General features: G+C 45.7%; 1 protein-coding gene across 13 annotated transcripts in view; it reads left to right on the top strand.

Moving 5' to 3' along the window:
• NLRC5 (NLR family, CARD domain containing 5) overlaps positions 1–19,232 on the top strand; it is a 52,410-nt gene extending 33,178 nt beyond the window's left edge. For 9 of the 13 annotated variants that reach the window (XM_010583227.1, XM_010583290.1, XM_010583308.1 and 6 more), the window contains 22 exons: positions 160–243; positions 728–811; positions 1,408–1,497; positions 2,331–2,396; positions 2,897–2,980; positions 3,057–3,140; positions 3,744–3,830; positions 4,276–4,356; positions 4,917–5,000; positions 5,389–5,472; positions 6,127–6,210; positions 6,902–6,985; positions 7,078–7,161; positions 7,869–7,952; positions 8,903–8,986; positions 9,845–9,928; positions 11,009–11,092; positions 12,272–12,355; positions 12,524–12,607; positions 14,714–14,797; positions 15,916–15,999; positions 17,089–19,055. In XM_010583227.1, the coding sequence (XP_010581529.1) occupies positions 160–243; positions 728–811; positions 1,408–1,497; positions 2,331–2,396; positions 2,897–2,980; positions 3,057–3,140; positions 3,744–3,830; positions 4,276–4,356; positions 4,917–5,000; positions 5,389–5,472; positions 6,127–6,210; positions 6,902–6,985; positions 7,078–7,161; positions 7,869–7,952; positions 8,903–8,986; positions 9,845–9,928; positions 11,009–11,092; positions 12,272–12,355; positions 12,524–12,607; positions 14,714–14,797; positions 15,916–15,999; positions 17,089–17,170 (1,834 nt within the window). In that variant the 3' untranslated portion in view covers positions 17,171–19,055. Of the gene's footprint in view, positions 1–159; positions 244–727; positions 812–1,407; positions 1,498–2,330; positions 2,397–2,896; positions 2,981–3,056; positions 3,141–3,743; positions 3,831–4,275; positions 4,357–4,916; positions 5,001–5,388; positions 5,750–6,126; positions 6,211–6,901; positions 6,986–7,077; positions 7,162–7,868; positions 7,953–8,902; positions 8,987–9,844; positions 9,929–11,008; positions 11,093–12,271; positions 12,356–12,523; positions 12,608–14,713; positions 14,798–15,915; positions 16,000–17,088; positions 19,056–19,095 lie in introns of those variants that run through there. The other 4 variants (XR_775373.1, XM_010583284.1, XM_010583326.1 and 1 more) reach the window with 4 other exon arrangements.
• Positions 19,233–19,529: the final 297 nt, after the last annotated feature.

A 19,529-nucleotide genomic window follows, 5' to 3' on the forward strand; every position in this document is an offset into this window, starting at 1 on the left:
ACGAGACGTATCAACCACTGGCCCAGCTAAGGGCATTCATCTCGGTGAATGTTGCGTGGAGACTGGGGTAAAAATGCAACTTCTGGTGGGCAGCTGTCACTGCTCAGGCTGAGCCTAGTTGCCGGCCATGCTTTAACTCTCTTGCTGTCTCATATGCAGGCTGACGGACTGTGCCATTGGTCAAGGGCAGATAGATGAGCTCTGCAGAGTCCTGGAACAGCGTGGGTGGCTGGCGGAAGTAGAGTAAGTGGGGCTTGGTTTGTTACCATGACCTTGAACAGGAGTCACTGAGGGAGAGCTGGGTTGGCATGGTTCAGCATTGCCTGGGGTTTCCCAGCCTGTCTGCATGTGTATGTGTGCTAGTTCAGACTATTTAGAAACAAAATTGTTTAGTAATCATACAGGTCCTTTATACATATATTTTAAGAGGGCTTGAGCTGGTGGGATGACTGTCTTGGGATTTTCACTCTGTGGCTGTTTTGAGGCATTTGTTGCTTCATCTGAGCTCTGCTCTGAGCTTGTGTTCAGGGCTCTTCATTTGAGCTTGCTCTGGAGCTTATGCATGAGGTAGTTTTGTAGGGCAGCAGTTTGTTTTAGGCAGACCTGTAATGGCTGAGCTGGGATTTAAGTCCAGGAAGTTTGGCTTTTTTCTTCAAAGCTTCTCAGAGGAGCATTGCTGCTTAAAAGGCTGAGTTTTAGTTGGCCACCTTGTTCTTTTACCTTTCAGTCTCTCCAGGAATCAGCTGGGAGATGAAGGCCTGAGGTGCCTCTTGGACCACTTGCATCAAGTGCCTGTTACCTGTTCCCTCAAGTAAGAAAACAGACTGTGAATCTGAGGTGCCCTAGCAAAAAGGTGTTCACGTGATCCTCCCTGAAGCTGGTTTCATGCTTCTTGCCCACTCCCACTTTCTTGGGAGACCACAGCTCAAGATCTCCAGGCCAGGGTGACTCAGGGTCTGACCCAAAACCTGCTGAAGTAAGTAAAAGTCTTTCTATTAGCATCAGCAGGAGATAACAAGGCCAAGAGCAGGGTAGTGTGACAGAAGTTGACCCAGTCCCCTGAGTTTTCAGTTCATCACTTCTGGTTATGTTGTCTTCTCTGAATAACTCAAGGCCTGTAGGTGCTGTGAGCTTAGCTGTGCCCTGTGCCAGCCTCTTCCTTTCCCTTTTTGGTGGGGGAGCAACTAGTCCAGCAGTTGGAGTGCAGGCTGGAAGTTGGCTGTGTCACCCAAGTCATCAGCGCTGTGTCTTGGAGGGGTGTGGTACATTTAGCACAGCTGAAGGTGCCCAGCACCCCACGAACTGCTCTGCCTTTGGTGCCAACTTGAATTTCACCTCTGTGGCTGAGGAGCCTGGGGACAACCCTGAATCTTAACACCTGAAAAACCTTCCTTCTCTTCTGTGCAGTCTCAGCCATAATAGGATTTCTCAGGATGGAGTTCTGCATCTCATAAATGCCTTTGCCACATCTGGAAATACTACTGAAGTTCAAGTTAGGTGTGTCTTTCTCCTCACTAATTTCTGATTCTTCCCTGCATGTTTTTCTCTTAATTATCATAAAGCTTGTTATCTTCAGGTAATAATGATGAGGGCCATGTTTTCAACTACCTTTATGTATAAGTGCATGCAAAGCTTTTGTTTATGTCTGTTTCTACTGGCCAAACATAGCTGCTAAGGAGGAAGCTAGCAGAACTGTTATTCCACAGGGCCAAGTCATTTTTGTGTATAAAGACACAGGTTTCAGAGTGAGTCTGTTGAAAGCAATTTCCGATGTTCTTTACTTGGATTTGTGTCTTTATCTCCTTTCCTCTCTGGCAAAAATAGCCCATGGGTTCTGGGCTTGTTGCACTGGCATGAACTGCTTGTCACAAGGCTGGGCCATGCTGCAGATCTGACCTTATCAGTGTTTATGTTCACATAGACCAGTTGGTCTGTTGTGAACCAAATTTTACCAGGGTCACTTCCATTAATTCCTGCAGTTAAATGTGAGTGCTGAATGTTTTGGCTGCACTATTTTAAAGCAGATCAGTTTCCTGTTTTGGCTCTCCCCAGAGCTTGGCAGAGACAAAAGGAGGCAGACAAAAGCAGGGCAGATCAGGATTGCTTCTCCAACCACCAGTGCTGACTTATGCCAATTTAGCATTAGCAAAACCTTATTGAAACATTTCCCTGGGCTGGTTTATTGTAGGGAGAGGTGACCTGGGCCAGGTACCTCTGTCACTGCTGCGCTGTGTTGCTTTGTGCACTTTGATGTATTGTTAAATTCTGACCACTGGGAAAAATTGTCTTTTTCCCTCCAAATCTTACACTCGCATGTCTTCTCTGTGCAGTTTGTGCTCCAAAGCAACTTTAATCATCAAGTTGACAAGCAGAGATGATCCGAGAAAGATTTTGAGGTAATGGTACAGATGTTTTTTTGGTGATTTCTTTGACAAAGGTGGTGTCCTTTTTCTAGGGACAAAGCAGACAAAACCTCTTGCAGCCCCTAGCGCCTGGCATGGTGATATTTAACACTAATAGATAATACATTTCCTTTGGTTCACCTTCTGAGAAGAGCTTTCTCACGTCACAGAGAATCCCACATCCCTTTCTCTCACTGCTTCCCCACTGACTGTTCCTCACCTAGGAACCTGTAGGCATGCCTACAGTCCCTGTCGCAGGACAGGGTGCTGCAAAAAGCTGCACCATTAGCATACACATATGCTGTATCAGAACATCTCAACAGATGCTTTTGAAGTGTTGTCACAATCTTTTTTGGAAGCCCTGCAAGGCTTTTAAAGTTTTGGTGCCATCCTTCTTTCTCTGTGGGGAAAGGGTGTGATGCCTGAGATTTCTGGGTCAGAAAGCCTGAACTGTTTGTAAGGGACTAAGACTGTTGTCTTTCACACTCTTTCAGACTCTCAGAGTGCAACTTTCAGCCAGAGCACTTGGAAAAGTTGTGCTTGCTCCTGGAGAAGTGTACTGGTCTGACAGAGTACATGTGAGTTAATGGCTGCTTGGACCTATTTGGGGGGGCTTATTTGCAAGCCGTTCATTACAATGACCTTTGGTTCTAGATCCTCGAATAACAACATGACAGTCCAAGCTGCAGAAAGGCTTCTACATTCACTGAGGAAAAATCTGGGTCCTCTGAAAATCAGGTACTGTGTAACTGCCGTTTTAGGTCTGAGGCTGGTCTGATCATCTAAGATCTCCTTTCATCAAAACCAAAAGTGAACTGTGCTTCTTCCAAAGATAGGTAGCATTGGCCTGAGAAATTCCTATGGGTGACTCTAAGTTACTGGTATTTCGGCTTTATCTCCTTGATTTCTACTGAGCATCATGTAAAGCTGTGGCCATAAACTGTGCTGCTTCTGCAAACCTCTACCTGCTTTACAAAGAAGGCTGCTAATTCTGGTGAACACATTCCTACTGTGTCCTCGCCAGAGCATCCCACAGTTCACCTGGGTAACAAATTCTTCACTTCTCCAAAATGTGTTGCATTAGAACACAAGGGCCAGGCTCCCTCTCATTGCTGTCAGTGGTAGGCAGACAGGAGGGAAGTTGATGTTTGTGTCCTCCTCTGCAGGGAAGCTGGGCTGCTTCTCTGTTCCCAGTTTGTACCCTCTTTCCTATGTAGACCTTACTCTGATGAGCAAAGCAGCCTATCTGTGTATATTAGAGTGCTGAGCACTCAGCTGACAGAGGCAGAGATGGATCCGTGCACGTGAATAAAGCAAAGGTGCCTATATTCTGCTTTGCAGCATAGAGGAGCCATGGGTAGGTAAAGAAAGCATCACAAACCTTCTGGAGCTGGCTGTCCAGGCCTGTGGAAACATAACTGAGATTACGTAAGTAGCACCTCAAGTTCTGGTAACTTTTAGATATTTTCTTTTAGCCTGATACTTTTAAGGACATGGGATTGGAGCCAGCACTTGCTCTTCTGTTCTTTATTCTCTGTCTCCAGTGCATTTGTAAGCCATTAGCCAACTTGAAGCAAGTTTGACCCAAATGTCTGGTGGGTAGAAGTGCTTAGAAGGTCTGTGGTCGCACATGTTAGTAGGTGTAGCAGAAAGGAGACCATGTTCCTGGTCTCCCTTGGGAGAAAAGGTGCCCAAATTAGGCTGGCTTTGGAACTAGTTTAAATATTGCAGACCTTTTCAGAGATGAGTGGTTAGGATTCATGCACCAGCATAGTCCTGTGCCATCCAGTCCTGAGTTTCTCCTGGAAAATAGCATTTGCTCTCCCTCAAGAGTTCATAGGCTTATGGTGTTCTCTAATCTCTACCTTTCCAGGATATGTAAAGATAAAACCCTCTTCCAATTAGGCGTAAAGTTCCCACACTGCCTGGAGAAGGTGGAATCAGTCATTAGCAGGTGAGAAAGTGACTATTTGTCCTTATTTTCTGCTTGTTCTGAAACTCATCACGGTATGAAAAACATCTTCAGAGTGTCTGAGGCTCTAGTCTCCATGGGTTCAGTCTCAGAGTGCCTCTGTGCCACATGTCTGGAAGGAACCTTATTCATGTGCATGTGTCTTTTGGGCCACCCTCCTCCAGGCCCATACTGGACCTGCATGAGGTAAAAAAATCTACTTACCTTCCCCACAGGACCAGGAGCACTCAGGAGACATGAGCACTTTGAAGACTCTTAAGACATGCTGGCTTCTGCATGAATGTATAGAGAGAGAACAGCCTTAGTGTCTTTTTCCCTTTGTGTAGCTGAAGAAGGCGGCAACTGTCTTCTCGTGCTGTTGGGGATGGGCTGTGTTCCTCTATAGTGGACTGTGGTGTAGATGGGACATAGCAGGAGAGGCCAGGGAGGGCACTTGCAAAGCTCTGATCTGTTCCTAAGCCTGCCCCTAAGGGGCACCAGACGCTGCAGTGGGTGTCTGCTGATCATCACTGACAGTTGTGTTGTGTGTTTGTATCCTGCAGATTGCATCTGTACAAGCCAGGAATCAAGCATGCTTGCTTCTACCAAAGGGTTCTTGAAAAATGTGCTCAGCTTCAGGAATTGAGGTGAGTTGACAGGCATTGTAGACGATTTTTTGGGGAAGGTAGTAGCTTGACTTTGTGGGTGCAGGAGTGCACACGGCAGGGGAGAGGCCAGTGCAAGGTTGCAGTCCTTGCCCTCTGGGTCCCCTACTTAGAGTGTTTGGATGGAAAATAGAAAAGACCCATAGACCTAGTGGCTTCCTGGGCTATTTGAAGGCATCTAAATCTCTCCCCTGTGCCCAGATAACCCGTCCTCTCTTGTCATGGCTGGGAGCCCCCATGGGACCTCGCCAAGTATCAATGTCGTGACACTTCTTCAATGTCCCAGCACCACTATGTTTTAGTTGTGGGCTTGATACAGACCTTTCGTCATCAGTGGCCATAGCCCAGATCTGTTGTTCTGTTCTTGCAGATGGTCTCATGTTGAGCTCCACAATGATGAAGCAGACATGCTAGTCAGGATTTTGCTACCTCTTCCAGAGCTGAAGAAGTTTGGGTATGTCCCCAGCTGTGGTCTTTTCCACATCTTTGTCATTTGGTCAACCCTGTGCCTCGCCCTGATCCTCTCTGAAACACTCTTTGTCTGGAATATGGCCATGAGCTCTGTGATCTCTCCTGAGCCTTGTCTAGGTTGTAAACTCAACAGCTCTCTGCAGTTCATGCTGAAGGTGGTTATAGGGGCACCATGTGCATGTCTTGAGGTTTTTTCCTCTCCCCTTTTTTGAAGTGAAAGCAATTTGAGACTGAGACCTTGGGTCTTGTTTACATTGTAGGTAAGTTTATACTACCCTACTGTGTAAAAGAGGTTTTTCTGGTATGAATAGCATTCAGTCCTTTTCACAGCCCTCTTCAACTACCTGTAAGTGAGAGACAGGCTTATAAAGGGCATCTCTGCCCAGTGAAATGCTGGGGGTTGGTTGGCCCAGGCAGGGACTGTGCTGTTTGGTACATGTACATCATGTGAACATCTCTGAACTACCTCGTCCTTGTAGTCCTGTGCATGGGAGGTGTGGAAATCTCTCAAATTTACTGGGCCCTGATGTCTATGCTGGCTGGGGTTTGGGATGGGGCAGTTTGTCTGTCAGTGAAGTAAACTCCTCTCTCTAAGTGTGCTGAGACCTGACCTTATTTGATCCTTGCTGTTTTGCAGGCTGACCTCTAGCAGTATTATGCCAACTGGAATTGATTACTTGATCACAGGCTTGCAGAATTGCCAGGCCATTGAAGAGCTCAAGTGAGTGTGTTGTTACCAGGCTGTCCAGAGTCTGTCAGGTCTTTCCAGAAGTTTTAGTTAAACTGCAGCCTCTCTTCTGCCTCTGCTGTGGATGGGTGTAGTTTTCCTGATGGCTGGAGGACTTCAGATAGGGAAGAAGCAACAATTCCTTTTTATTTGCAATGAACAATGAGTGAGAGAGATAGAGATCAGTAGTCTGTGGCAGGGAATGTCCAGTGGAGAAATCAAGTGTTTTGGTAGTGGGTTTTGCATGGATCTTTTCCCAGCTGGGAGGCAGTGTTTCCCGCGCAGCAATCCCAGAGCCAGCATTTTACTCAGGGAGGATGATCACGTGGCCTGCACACAGAGATGGCTTTTCCAGGTACCTACATGTGAGGCACCCTTCTGTTACGAAGTGCCACTGGACCGTATGTGCCGCTGTTGTGAGAGCTTTGCCATCTTGTGGTCACAGTGGCACCTTGCTCCATGACAGGCTGGGTTCTTGCTCCAGAGGTTTGGGATTCTCTTGGTATTTTATCAAGATCCAAACACGTCCAGTAGAATTGCCTTAGCGAACAAAATTGAAAACTATTCACAGGGACTAGAATACACTCCCACTTCTCTTCCACCCTTTTTCTGCTCTCCTGTGCTCTGAGTGCTCGCATGACTGCCTGTGGGTGGTTAGTTGTTCCTGTGTTATTTCATCTTTTAGCCTGGGCTACATGGAACTCAGCAGTGCTGCTATTCCTAAGCTTGTGCTGGGATTTCGTGAAATGCCATCTCTGAAAAGGCTTATGTAAGTATGTGACTGCAGCTTGCCCCTAGCCCGGCTTGTGATACTGAATAACAGGATCTTAATGTCCGTTTTCCTGGGGATGTTGTTTCCAGCTTGAACCATAACAATATTAGTAATGATGGCTGCTCCAGACTCACAGAAGCCTTGAGGAATATGCGCTACATGGAGGAAATCAAGTAAGTTTTTTCTTTCTTGCAGTCTCTCATCAGCAGAGGTGACCACTAGTGTCAACATTTGCAGAGACCCAGATGTGCTTATACACGATGTTGTAACAAAAACAGGGAGGTTACAAAATGCTCACGTATGAGGTACCTTGGGCTAGAGGAAATTGGAGCTTGATGTTCAGAAGAGGAGAATTTGGTCTAACCCCACTCTGCTGCAGTCATGTAGAAAATGGATTAAACAGCCCCTGGATGTAAATCTTCCCTGGAATCCCTGGGATCCAAAACAGGGCCAGAGGTCCCCTTCTCTCCTGGGAGAGCCTTAGACCCAGTACTTCCCCACTCTGAAAAGATCTGAATCTAGAGCCAACCCCAGGCTTGCTCTGCTTTTTTTCCTCTGTCTAGCCAGATGATGTACATTCTCCACTGTAGTAGTTTGGAAAATAATAACGACCTGTTGCCTGTCTTGGTATTCTGGCTGAAGTAATTTCCCACCTATTAACAAGATCCAGTGATTTTGATTGTTCTTTGCAATTTTTTTTTAATGCTTTATTAACAGCTATTAGTCTTTCATGACGTAGTTGAGATAAGCAGCTCTTTTGATTCTGCTGCCAAGGTCAGAGGTGTCATCCAGCAGATGGGAGACATTAAGTAAGATCTCATACTTTGCCTGGTGCTTAGCATTTTCCTTTACAACACAGCCTTTCTTCTCTTTTTTAAAGTTTAAGCCACAACAACATTGGAGATCCAGGCCTGATGAATTTAGCTGCTGTTCTGCTGGAAATGCAGAACCTGAAGAGAATCGAGTGAGTCCCTTTGTTTTGTTTGCAGCGATTTCGGTTATGGCCACAGTTGGTGGGGAAGCCTGCATAAGAAGCCCTTTGCCGCCTTCATTTATACAGTGTTCCATCTTCCAGTTTTCAATGTCATTGAAGACCTGATACAAAGTCTACCAAACCAATGGAAGGTGTTCCCTCTGCTGCCCTCCCATGTACAGCTGGGACTGGCAATGACTCTTTCTGCCAGTGCAGAGATTCTCAGAGAGTGAAGTTTACAGCCATGTCCTTGTGGAGTCACCCCCAGACACAGCAGTGGGCATTTGCCAGCCTTCGCTAGCTGTTTGAATGGAGAGATCTCTGGCTCAGTTGTGTCCTGGAAAGTAAATCTGCAAGCTTGTGGGGAATCATACAAGTCTCAGATCCGCGCAGCACCTTTCCTCGGGCTATGTAGGGTTCCCAGCGTGGTGGGCCCCAGTGTTGCTACACTGCTTTCTTTTACTAGTGGATATAGAGGTGAAATTGAGAATTTGTCAAAACGAGGACACAGTCTCTAGACAAGGCTCTCTCTGAGAGATATGAATTCAAACTGGCCCTTCTCTAAGGGAACAGAAATTAGAGCATGCAGGCTGTTTGTTAGGCTCAGCTCTGGGGTATGCCTCATAATTTTTTGAAATAAAAACCTGGAAATTACTTGAACAAGAAAAGGAAATCCCCAGTTCTATCTGGGAGAGGGAAAACTGTTCCTTCCCCCCAGTACCTGCAGGGGCAGGAGTGACTCAGTACTTGACAAAAAAGCACTACAAATTCCCAGGCCATTTTCCAGAGACCTGTGTCTCTGAACACACCACTGCAGCCCTGTATAGCCCATTGATGCAGTGACCCAAGACTCCCATCATGCCAGGCAAACAGTGAAATATCTTAAGCTGGTATGTTCTGGTTCTTACTCAGTCACTGAGAGTCTTTCATGCTTATTTTAGCCTTTCAGGGAACAGTCCCAGTCCTGCTGGAGGGGAAAAGCTGATGGAAGCTCTTGCCTATTGCAAGCACATCGAGGAGTTACTGTAAGTGTGTCATTTCCAATGTCCCTTCAGGAAGCTGGGCAAAAATCAAGGCAAAGAAACCACAACTAATCTGGCTCCAGTAAAGCCAAAACCATTTCTACCACTGATTCTTACGAGTGCAGGGTAAAAACTCATAGCTACATGGGATGTGTGGTGCTGGGTTTGGGAGGTTTGGGGATTGCTTGTTCACTGCAGTCTTTTGGAGATTCCCAAGAACCATACAGACTGCATCAGTGGGGAAGAGATGAATCTGCTGTTTAATAGCAGTCACAGGCATATGGGCTGTGCAGTGCCTGTGTTGCCTAAGAAATCAACATCAATCTATATGGCTGCAAAAATGGAGGGAAGATGACAGATAGAGGCTTTACTCGGCCAGATTTATTATCAGTTATTCCATTGCAGACTGGTTTATAGAACAAACGTGTCACTGCCGTATTAAAGAAATAAAATAATAAAAAAAAAATACCAAATCAGAAAAAGTTATTTCTGTTACAGTTAAAATGCTGGAGCTATTCATATAACCTTCAGATTACAGCATACCAGACTAAGGGCACGTATTAAAAAGTGCAATTTTGGTGTAGTTTCAGCTCAGGACAACCTAGTCAGGAAGGGAGATCAGTGTGCTCCTGAGAAGTGGAAGTCAGTTTTACTTCCCTGTTTAACTCCTACTGCAGGATTACAAAACCTCGTTGTTCTTTCCTCCCATTCCTAGTGTCCTTTGAATCATGGACATTAGTTCCTTTCAGCATAGTCCCATGCACATGGAATGGAGGTCACAGATACATGTGAGTGACACACACGTGAGGAATGAGGCTCTGTAGTTCACTGTCAGTAACATTTAATTTCTGCTCCTTCCAGGCTGTCAAGGAATGTTTTTGGAGACAGGACAGCAGTGAAACTTGCCCTCTGTCTGCCTCACATGACCAACCTCAGGATCCTGCAGTAAGTGTCAGCCTCTGCCCCAGGAAAGCTGGATATCCTGGGAATATGTGGGATGGTTGAAAGAAGGCATGGAAAAAGGCATAGACTGAAGTGGTGCACTGGTCTCCTGTTTAGACATTATTTTAAGTGTCTCAGGATTGAGAAACCCTCCACAGTTACTCTGTTGCTCCAAGTCATATCAACTATTCTTGCATAATCTCTTGCAGCGTTAACTTTAGAGATGAACCAGGCACTGTATATACAGTAAAATAACCCTTAAAATTGGTTTTGAGTATGTTAGCTCCTAATGCCTGTGGCTGTCCTCTTGTTCTGGTGTAATGTAAGCATAAATATGAGCACCTTTTGTAGTCCCTCACTGTTTTGTGCAGGCACCTCTGAGTCATTTTTCCCCCTGAACTCAGTGGTATTATATTTTTAAACCTTTTATGGGAGTCTTTCCGGGGCTCTAACATGTAGGACTTCCTCATACTGTTTTACAGTAGCAAAGCAAGAAATTGGTGAGCTGGAAGAGCTCACTGGGCTCAGTTAGCCTAGTGGTGTGTTTTCCAACCTGTGTCTAAGGTATCATCAGAAGATATCTTAGATGAGAAATCCCAGTGGTGGGAGACTTCAGTCCTCTGGATAGGTTCTTGTCTCACTGGAAAGGTGTTGGGAAATCTGCAGACATGAGGTCACATACACTCTTTGTTCTTAAGGCCGTTCCTCACTCATCTCAAACTGATCCCATGTGCACAGAGCTGGAGACACACTCCCGGTGGTACTGTGCTGCCTTTGCTTTTGCAACAACTGGCTGACTGTGCTCCTTTGTTGTGAGCATCAGCAAATCCACTGGACTTGCATGTCCTTAGCCCAGGTGTCACTGGCAGCAGCAGGAGCCATGTGACATGCTAGCCACATTGCTGGCCCCCACTGTTGCCTCCCTGTTTTCCAGGCCCCTTCGTTAAGACTAATCTACAAGGGTCCCAGCACCGGGTGCTCATTCAGAAGATGTAGCGGTTACCTTCCTAGCAAGTTAAATATGAGCTTTTGTTACAGCTTTATTCTAAAATAATCCTCCAATGCTTATGTTTCTTTTGTTAGCTTGCAGAACAATAACATTGGGCCAGCAGGAGGGATGGAGCTGGCCAGAGCCCTGGTGGTGTGTGGGCTGCTAGAAGAGATAAGGTAGGCCATGGCAGGTGCACTTGGGATGGTGCCAAACATATGGACTGGTATCACTTTGCAGGTGGGAATCATTTCAGCTCACAGGCCTGAGGCTGTCAAGCAGGCTTTTCCCATGCTCAGGGTGACTCTGCAGAGGGCAATCCCTCCACCTGTCCTAGACACTTTTTGTAGGATGAGAGGAGACACTCTCTGAACATCACTGCAGTGCACTGCCTGTGGGGCAGCTTGGATCATTTTAGATGTTAAACTTTGTCTTCCAGTGCTGTTTGCAAAGCTTCGTGTAGCCACGTGCCTTTGAACTACTGTATGCAGTAACCTGGGGAGCAGTAGAATTTCTGAATGTGGAACTGAAAGAATGGAAGTGATGTGAATTAACTCTTTCTGCTGCATCCTTGATGCTACTGTTCTTTGTTATGTGTTTATTTATTGTGATACATTTGTTATGTGTTTTATTATTGTTATTTATTTGTTTATTATTTGGACAATGCCCTTAACAACATGCTTTAGCTTTTGGTCAGCCCTGAATTGGTCAGGCAGTTGGACTAGATGATCACTGTAGGTCCCTTCCAACTGAAGTTATTCTATGCTATTCTATTCTAGTCTAGTCTTAGATAACAAGATGAATTAGGTTATTGGTCATTGAAGTGTGAGAGATGTGAGAGCAGCAGAGGTATTGCCATGGCTTGTGTTTGCTGGTAGATGAGAACAGAGCAGCACACCCTGATAAAGGCTGGAAGGCAGTTACTGCTGCCCCATGAATCTTTGAGAGCCATATCTTCTTCTCGCTCTCCCTTACCATCATTTCCTCTCAAGTCTCACCAGTCATTAACTCCAGTATAACTTGTTATTTCCAGTTGCACATGCAACACATGATGTGCTGCAGGTCTGTCCATCTTGGCTGTTGATATAACCCCACATTAGTGTCTGCAAGCAATTCACTGCTGAATGGACTTACATTGCAAGTTAGAGCAGGGCTGTCATTTCCATTTTACCAAGCAAGGAGTTGACCCTAAGGTGCCATGTGCTGATCTGGCTTGTCCCTGCTGTCTAGAGTCCTCACTTAGTCTGGGTTCTAGTTATTGACTTGCTAATTCACATAGTTATGTTTTGGTGGTGGCTTTTTTCTGACTGTGCCTGCTTTTTCTGTGGCAACTCAAAGCTTCTCTACGACTCTTACAGTTTATCAGAAAATGACCTTGGGGAAGGAAGTATCCATGCCCTGTCTGAGGGGCTGCCATGCTTTGAACACCTCCGGAAGATCGAGTGAGTACCAGGGCACTGAAGGCTGCTGGGGCAGAGCATGGCTGGCTTTGTTTGTAGCATTGCCAGGGCGGGAGTGCAGCAGACGGTGCTGATGCTGGTGCCATATTCCCCACTGGTTCTGGCACCAGCACATTGTGCCCTCTTTTTTTTCTCTCCCTGCTTCTTCAGCTTGAAACTCTGTGGAGTCACTGATGATGCTTCAAAATCACTTTCTCACGGCTTCCGACGATGTCCTTCCATGGAGGAGATAATGTGAGTGTGGGAATGGATGGGGAGACCCTTCATACATACAGGTCACTCTTGGTTTAATGTCTGCTCCTGTTTTCAACTGCAGTATACTTCTGATCCTGCTAAATACTTATTGATACTTACCACTAAGTAATTCTTAGTGATAAATTTACTAGTAATTTACTAATTAACTCAATTTACTCCTAAAAATTTCCTGGTATAACTAGCAACTTATTGGAAGCTGAATGTGAAGAGCTGAACAGAATATGGAGGAAAATACTCATCTTCAAACTCTGCCCATTATCCTTGGTCTTTCAGCATCTGCTTTGCGAGGCAGGACAGATTCCGCATCTTGTTCTCCATGGTCCAAGTCTTGCCTCCATTTTTTTACAAGATGGCCACAGTTGGCTCTCAGAGCAGAGCAGGAGCTTCTCTGTGTAATTGTAGAGGCTGAATTGAGAGCTCAAAGCAAAGTGAATTCAGCCTGTAGATGAACAGGGTGTGCCACCAGCTGCAATCTCGCTCTCCACACTGGAATAAAAGGGGTTGCTCTGATGTGTGGACGTTTAACGTGTTTTCAATAAACAGCATAGATGGCTAACTACTGACATGTCTTCACCTGCCCAAGAGAACCTCAGCGAGCAGCCTGCCAGGAACCTGCTCCAGCTTATGTCTTTTTAAAAGCAATTTGCCCCATTGCACTAAAGGGACCTTAACTTTAATTGTAGTACATAAGATCCCATGGAGTCAGCAGCAGTCTCATCAATCCTGAGCTACTGTTGGTTTAATGAAGACTAACACTGCCTGAGGTGCTGGCAGGGTACAGGCCTCCTGCGCTGAGATCACTCCTCTATCAGGATATAGATCTGTGAGACCTAGGCTCTCCAGTCATCTCTGCTGTGGCCATCTGGGTGACACCTGATTGTCGTGCTTCTGTTACATGCCTCAGTTCTGCAAAGTACTTACAGATGGTTTGAGGAAAATGATGCATGGGTCATAAGCCCACCAGACTTTCCTCTCCCTCCCCCAGAAGGTATTTGTGTGGAGATCACAGATCTCTTAGGACTCAGGGCATTAGGTCAAAGCCAGGATTTTATTGCCAGACCCATGAGAGGTCTGTCAATAATCCAGTGGAGCAATGGGATGAGTAAAGCAATATTCAGTGCATATGTGTGTCGCTTGCAGCATGGCACTAAGATTAGTTAACCATGTGGGGAGTTACTACTCCTGAATTACTAACAGATAGGCAGATTCTCCTTTAATAGTAGTGTTGGGAGTCTTGTCTTGCCAGCGGAGGCATATGTGAGTTCTGTCATTGGGACATCTGAGTGACGCAGCGAGCAATATGCTGATACCCATGAAATCCCAGAACAGGCTGTGAACTTGTTTGGTGGACGGCCCTAATTCTTAAGCTGGATCCTGTCCTGCTTTTTCTTAGTTGCTAGCTGGAGTTAAACCACAACAGTCCTACACATGATACAGAAATTCTGGAGTTCCTCAAACTTGGGTATAGAGGTATGGCTCTGTGGGGTGGCCCCAGCTGAGTATTATGATGAAGCACTGATGGTGCTGTGCTAGGTTTCTGTTTTCCAGGTGAGAGGGAAATGGCCAGGCTGTTCAGCCAGTGGCAAAGAAAGGATCTGAAGAATTTTCTCACTTGCTAATGCACCAGAAAATGAAAACCCCAGCCTTTCAAAAGCCCTGTAAGCTATCCCTTGAAAGAGCTCAGAGTCAAAAGGCAGCTTTAAGAGCAGGTTGGAGCGGCACCTTAGCTGCTGCAATAGTTTAACACCATCAGCACAAGGAGGAGGTGTCCTGGGGTAAAGCTGTGTGCTCTGCAGTCATTTCCATCTTTCGCATCTCATTCCCTGGGCCTGCAGGACTCCAGAGGGCACAGGCCACTGTCCCTGTGCTCTGTGATGACACTCCCTGGTGTCTTACCATACATGGACATATGTGGTAAAACTGAGGAAACGCCTCAAAATCAAGCAGGGGAATGTTTACCTGCCATGATAAGAGGGTAAGCTCTTGTAAACCAGCTAATCTATGAGGGGGTAGTACCATAGCACTGCTGTTGTTCCCCTTGGGTTTATCAACTGACTCACAGTTGGGATTTGTTGTCTGTCTTAGACTGTCTTGGAATGCCCTTGGAGATGGAGGAGCCCAAGAGTTGGCCAGTGCTCTCCTGGGGATGGAAAAGCTGAAGATGTTAGAGTGAGTACAGCCCTGAGAGCAACCCCAGGAAGAAAACTTGTTTTTCTGTTGTTGAGCCTGCAACCACAGCACTTCCAAAAAGGGGACAGATGTTAGGAACAACAGATAAGCTTTTGCAGTTCAAATTCTTGCTTAGCATTCTTGCAGCATGCACCAAGGGCCAGCCTTGTAGACAACGCACAGAGGCACTTTTTATTTAAGGTGTTTGCAGTATAGGTATCTAAGCAGAAGCTAGTCTGTGAAGGCCTCCTGTTTGAGTTAGGGAAGACAAACTGGTATTTCTAGGGCATAAGTCGTATCATCTAATGACCTCAGGTGAGCTGCTTCCTGCAAGCTTTTTCTTCTCTTCAGTGCCTGGGATGGTCTAGATGGGTACCAGGCTCAGAGAGCCTTCCTTTGTGAAAACCTGCAGCAAGGCAAGCGATCCTTCCCCAGGATGGAGCAGCCAAATTGTGGGTGTTGGGCCATAGGAGCTCGCAGGAAGCTCAGATATGCAGCTCCTGTGCCAGATCTGCAGTGCAACCAGCAGCTGGGGTTGACGTCACCAGTTTATGCGCTGGCCTGGTGGTGTCACAGCCCAGTGCTGTTCCAAGGGAGAGGCTGTCATCTGCTCAAGAACTGTTCATGGAATTTTCCTCCCCTTGACCCTTTGGAATACATGGCATGTGTCTTCCATCTCTTGGCTGTATGAAAATATTAGTCTGTGGGTCGTAGGGTCAGGAACTGAGTTTTGTTTGTCTTGGGCAGGGAAACTACATAGTAGAGCCTGGCTATTTTACAGGTACAAGCAGGAAGGTTGTGTCTGAAGCAGGAGGAGTTGTTACTAGCATTTTTTGGCACGAAGTTTGCAGTGGGAACTATTAGAGTGCTCCAAGGGCAAGAGATCTGCTTAGAAGTCCTGTTGTAGAAGGAGGACATAGGGAGCAATGCATACGCACCTCTTGCATAAATAGAGCCACGGTCATAAAGAAGAGGCTGATGTAAGTTGTATGGCATTGCAGTGCTTGTGCAAAAGTGTAACTCTTCTGGGACAGGAGAAGGAGCCAGTGATTATTCAGCTGTTTTCCACTCTTGATTTGGTTTTGGATTTTAAAACTCTCTTTTTGTTTCTAAAACAGTCTGGAGAAAAATCGCATTGGCACCCATGGAGCCACAAAACTAGCAGAGGAGCTTGCCAAGTGCCCAGAAATTCAATTCATAAGGTGAGCAGGTATCACAGAGCTCTCTTGCTGGGTATCGGCTCAGCAAGGGGAAGTCAGGGTGACCAGTCTTGGGACAGACATGACCCATGCTGGCCTGCTGCCCTGGTTTAGCTGGCATGGAATAGGGTATTGCAGGGGACACAGATGCAAGCCAGGTAAGCCGAGAGTTTTCTAGGCCAGCTCCACCCCCTCAGAAAGTCTTGCGAGAAAGGGACTGAAAAGCTTACTGGCTTTAAATGAGGTAAAAATGAAGACCCAGTTGGTTGCATTTTTTCCTGTAAGTTTTCTTTCTCCCATTACATCTGATGGCACTTCCGAGATACATTCTTGCCCTGTCCCACTCTGTCCTGGGATCCATATCTTGCAGATACTTGAACACCTGATTTTTCCCACTCTTTTGTTGTCATTGCTTCTCCAAACCCTGTGTATCAAACTCCACTAGAAACCTCTTGTAGGAGAGACCCACTCATCCTTCACTCATTTGAAAATTGACTCTTCCAAGAGTGCCTCTGATAACTTTCTGATAACACAGGTCCCAGAGCCAGGTGTCTGCTCCTACCTGAGCTGTATCTTTGGCCCAAAATAGGCTCAGCCTTCCATGATAGCGAGAGCAGCCCACGAGCAACCACTGAGGAATGTTTCTGGTCCTGGCTGGAGCTTGGGGCCCCTCAGATTGGTGTGCACAGCACAGTCCCTTTGACTCCTTGGGGCACTCTCCTTTGCACAGTAGAAGCCCAGTATGGGCAGCTTTGGGGTAGACTCCACCAAATGAGGTAGATGAAGAAGGATGGCTCATGTAAATGAGGTTGCTTGTGTGTAACTCAGTTCTTCCTCCGCTTTCTGAGATCCTAATGGCCTGAGGACTTTTCAAAGCCTTAATCTGTCTCCCTAGCTAGATAAGTGGGTCCATTTCAGGGGGCAGGCAGCTGCTGGGTTGCTGTTGTGTCACTGAGATATGACCATACCTCACTCCTGTCTCACTGTCAGAGCTGCTTTGATGAAAACGCAAAGCTGCCTCTTCCACTGTCTTCAGCATGCCACCTCCTCACTCACCATACTTAGTCCTAAGTATGTTTGCTGTTGTTGTAGGCTGTGGGACAATCCAGTGCCCAGGGACCTTGCTGAGAATTTGACAAGCCAAGACCCAAGGCTGTGTTTCTCCTTCTACTAGCAAAGAAGAGCCCTTGCCTGACTAGGAATTGCTCTCTGTCTCCCACTGCCTCAAAAATTGCACTGAAGAACAGGAATTCAAAGTTACTGCAATTAAAAACTGTAACTGTTAGGTCTTCCTTTCTTGCACCGAACCAAGTGTGAACACTTAGTGGCATTTCATTTCTTGTGAGATTTTATAATATAAGACTGTAAATAATAGCTGCTGAGCAGGCAGTGTTCTTGGTGTAAAAATACTGAAACTCTCTTCAAGAAGATGAGATGCATCTGCTCAGGCATTCAGAAAGCCAGCGGAGTATTTAATTATCTTCAATCAAGGTTACAACACCTACAGGGTGTTCCAATAAAAGAATGTACATCCTCCAGGAGAGGATTTAAAATTATTTACAAAATTGTAAACTGTTGTCCCTGTTACAAATGCACTCAAACAGGCTGTTTGAAAATTGTGTACGTTAACTGTGTGTGAAATATCTCTATGATTTTTAGGCAAAAAATGGTAGGCAAAAAATGTGGTTTTGTTTGCTTCATAGCAGGCTCCTTTTCCTACAGAATTGCCTCAGTTTCCTACTAGAAACTTCAAGACTTCTGAAATTTCAAATCATTGCCTGCAAATGATCAATATTTATACTATGATAACATGGAAAGGCTGATGTCACCATAAACGTCAGTGAGAACCTTAAAGTACTGAGGTTGTAAAACAATTTGTAAGAAAACTGACCATTATGTGTGAGAGGATGTGTGCTACTGACTATTTTCATGTGGGGTTTTGTAGACCTTTGTGGGGTTTTTGGAAGACTCGATTGCACTAATTTCTTTGAGGTGAAGCGCGGGGTCAGTTAGCTTGAAATGCTGACCACATGATAGATCCTTCAAGCCTCTGCTATCCTGAATCCCAAAGCCTACGTGTCACTGGGCAATGGATGTTGGACCTGTGGGAACTGGAGGGAGAAGATCCCAAACACCAAGTTTGCTGCTCAGCGGAGGAGATGGACTACAGCTGCCCCTTACACATGTGGAACACCAGTTTGCATTGCAGGAGCATGGCCACATCATTCTCATTATTTATTAACTTGCATTATAATGTTTTCCTTACGTGTTTGTGCTGTAAATATTTAATCCTTGTGGTGGATTTATTTATGGAATTTTGTTTGCAGCAGTGTTTGCCTGGGGAGACAAAACTGATCTGATTTGGGCAGAGCAGGCATTTGGAATGAGATGGAAATGCTGGTCCAGCAAACCTTTGGGCAGAGGATGTGGACAGCAGGTGCTTGTTGCTCCTGGGGGAGCCACTGTCCTTATTTAAAGATCAGCATTGGACTCTCTGAGATACTGGCATTGTTGCGTAAAGGTGGGATGCATTTTTGCAGCAGCTGTGCTCTGAAAAGGATTTAAAAACAAGAACAAAAAAAAAAGGTAGTGAAATTCCTTGTCAGGCCATAATTCAATGGAGTAATCAAGTACCTGAGATTCAAACACTGGAATTTAGGAAAAGCTTCACCAAATGTGGCTTTTATTTTCATCCTGTATTTTTAGATCTGGTTTGCAGATGCAAATCTTCCCAGCACCCATCAGAGGAAGAGTGTGGCAACAAAAGGTAGCGTCATCACGTACCGAAAGGTGTCTTGATGCCCTCAGCTCTTCACAGCTTTCAAGGTGAGCGTGTTTGTCAGCTGGGCTCTTCTTGGGCCCTGGTCTCCCAGGACTTCTTTTGGAAATATAAGAGATTGGACAGAGTTTGCAGTAACAGTCCATTTTGGTCCAGACTATGAGCTGAAAATTCATTTTTTCCTGCATTTTAAACATCATTTTAGTAGGACTATGTGTGATAAATTACAGAGGCTGAGTTTTACTCTGTATGAAGAAGGACAGTACTGGGATTGGACTTCTTAATGCACTTTGTGATGGCCGTTTTGTCATCTTTGGTAGCAACCAGAGCCAGAGCCTTTTGCTATTACCACTGAGGCCCATGCATCAGGGGAAAACCAGAAAATATCACTGTCAAACAGATCTTCGTTCAGCTCCATTGTATCGTCTCCTGATGCCACCCACTCCTGCATTTGAATTTGTTCAGGTGTCACAATAATTTATTTTCCTCCTTTACTGGTGTGAAACATGCCTGCTTATTGTTTTTCCTCCTTTTTTGATGGGTAAAAATGTGCTTTAACTGAATAAATGAGAATGCTGCTTTGATGAGTGCTTGACTTTTCAAGTCAGTGTTGTTTTCTGGGTCTTGGGTGCTAACCCTAAATGGCTGCCTTGTGTACAGCAGCCACTGTAGAGAGATCTCTTAGGTTTGGAGCACATTGTTGGATTGTTTTCCCTTGCAGTGAAATGAGCTATTTAAAAATAAATGAGACCTG

This window comes from Haliaeetus leucocephalus, unplaced genomic scaffold (assembly GCF_000737465.1).
Source record: "Haliaeetus leucocephalus isolate CR32 unplaced genomic scaffold, Haliaeetus_leucocephalus-4.0 Scaffold92, whole genome shotgun sequence".
NCBI classification, from domain to species: Eukaryota; Metazoa; Chordata; class Aves; order Accipitriformes; family Accipitridae; genus Haliaeetus; species Haliaeetus leucocephalus.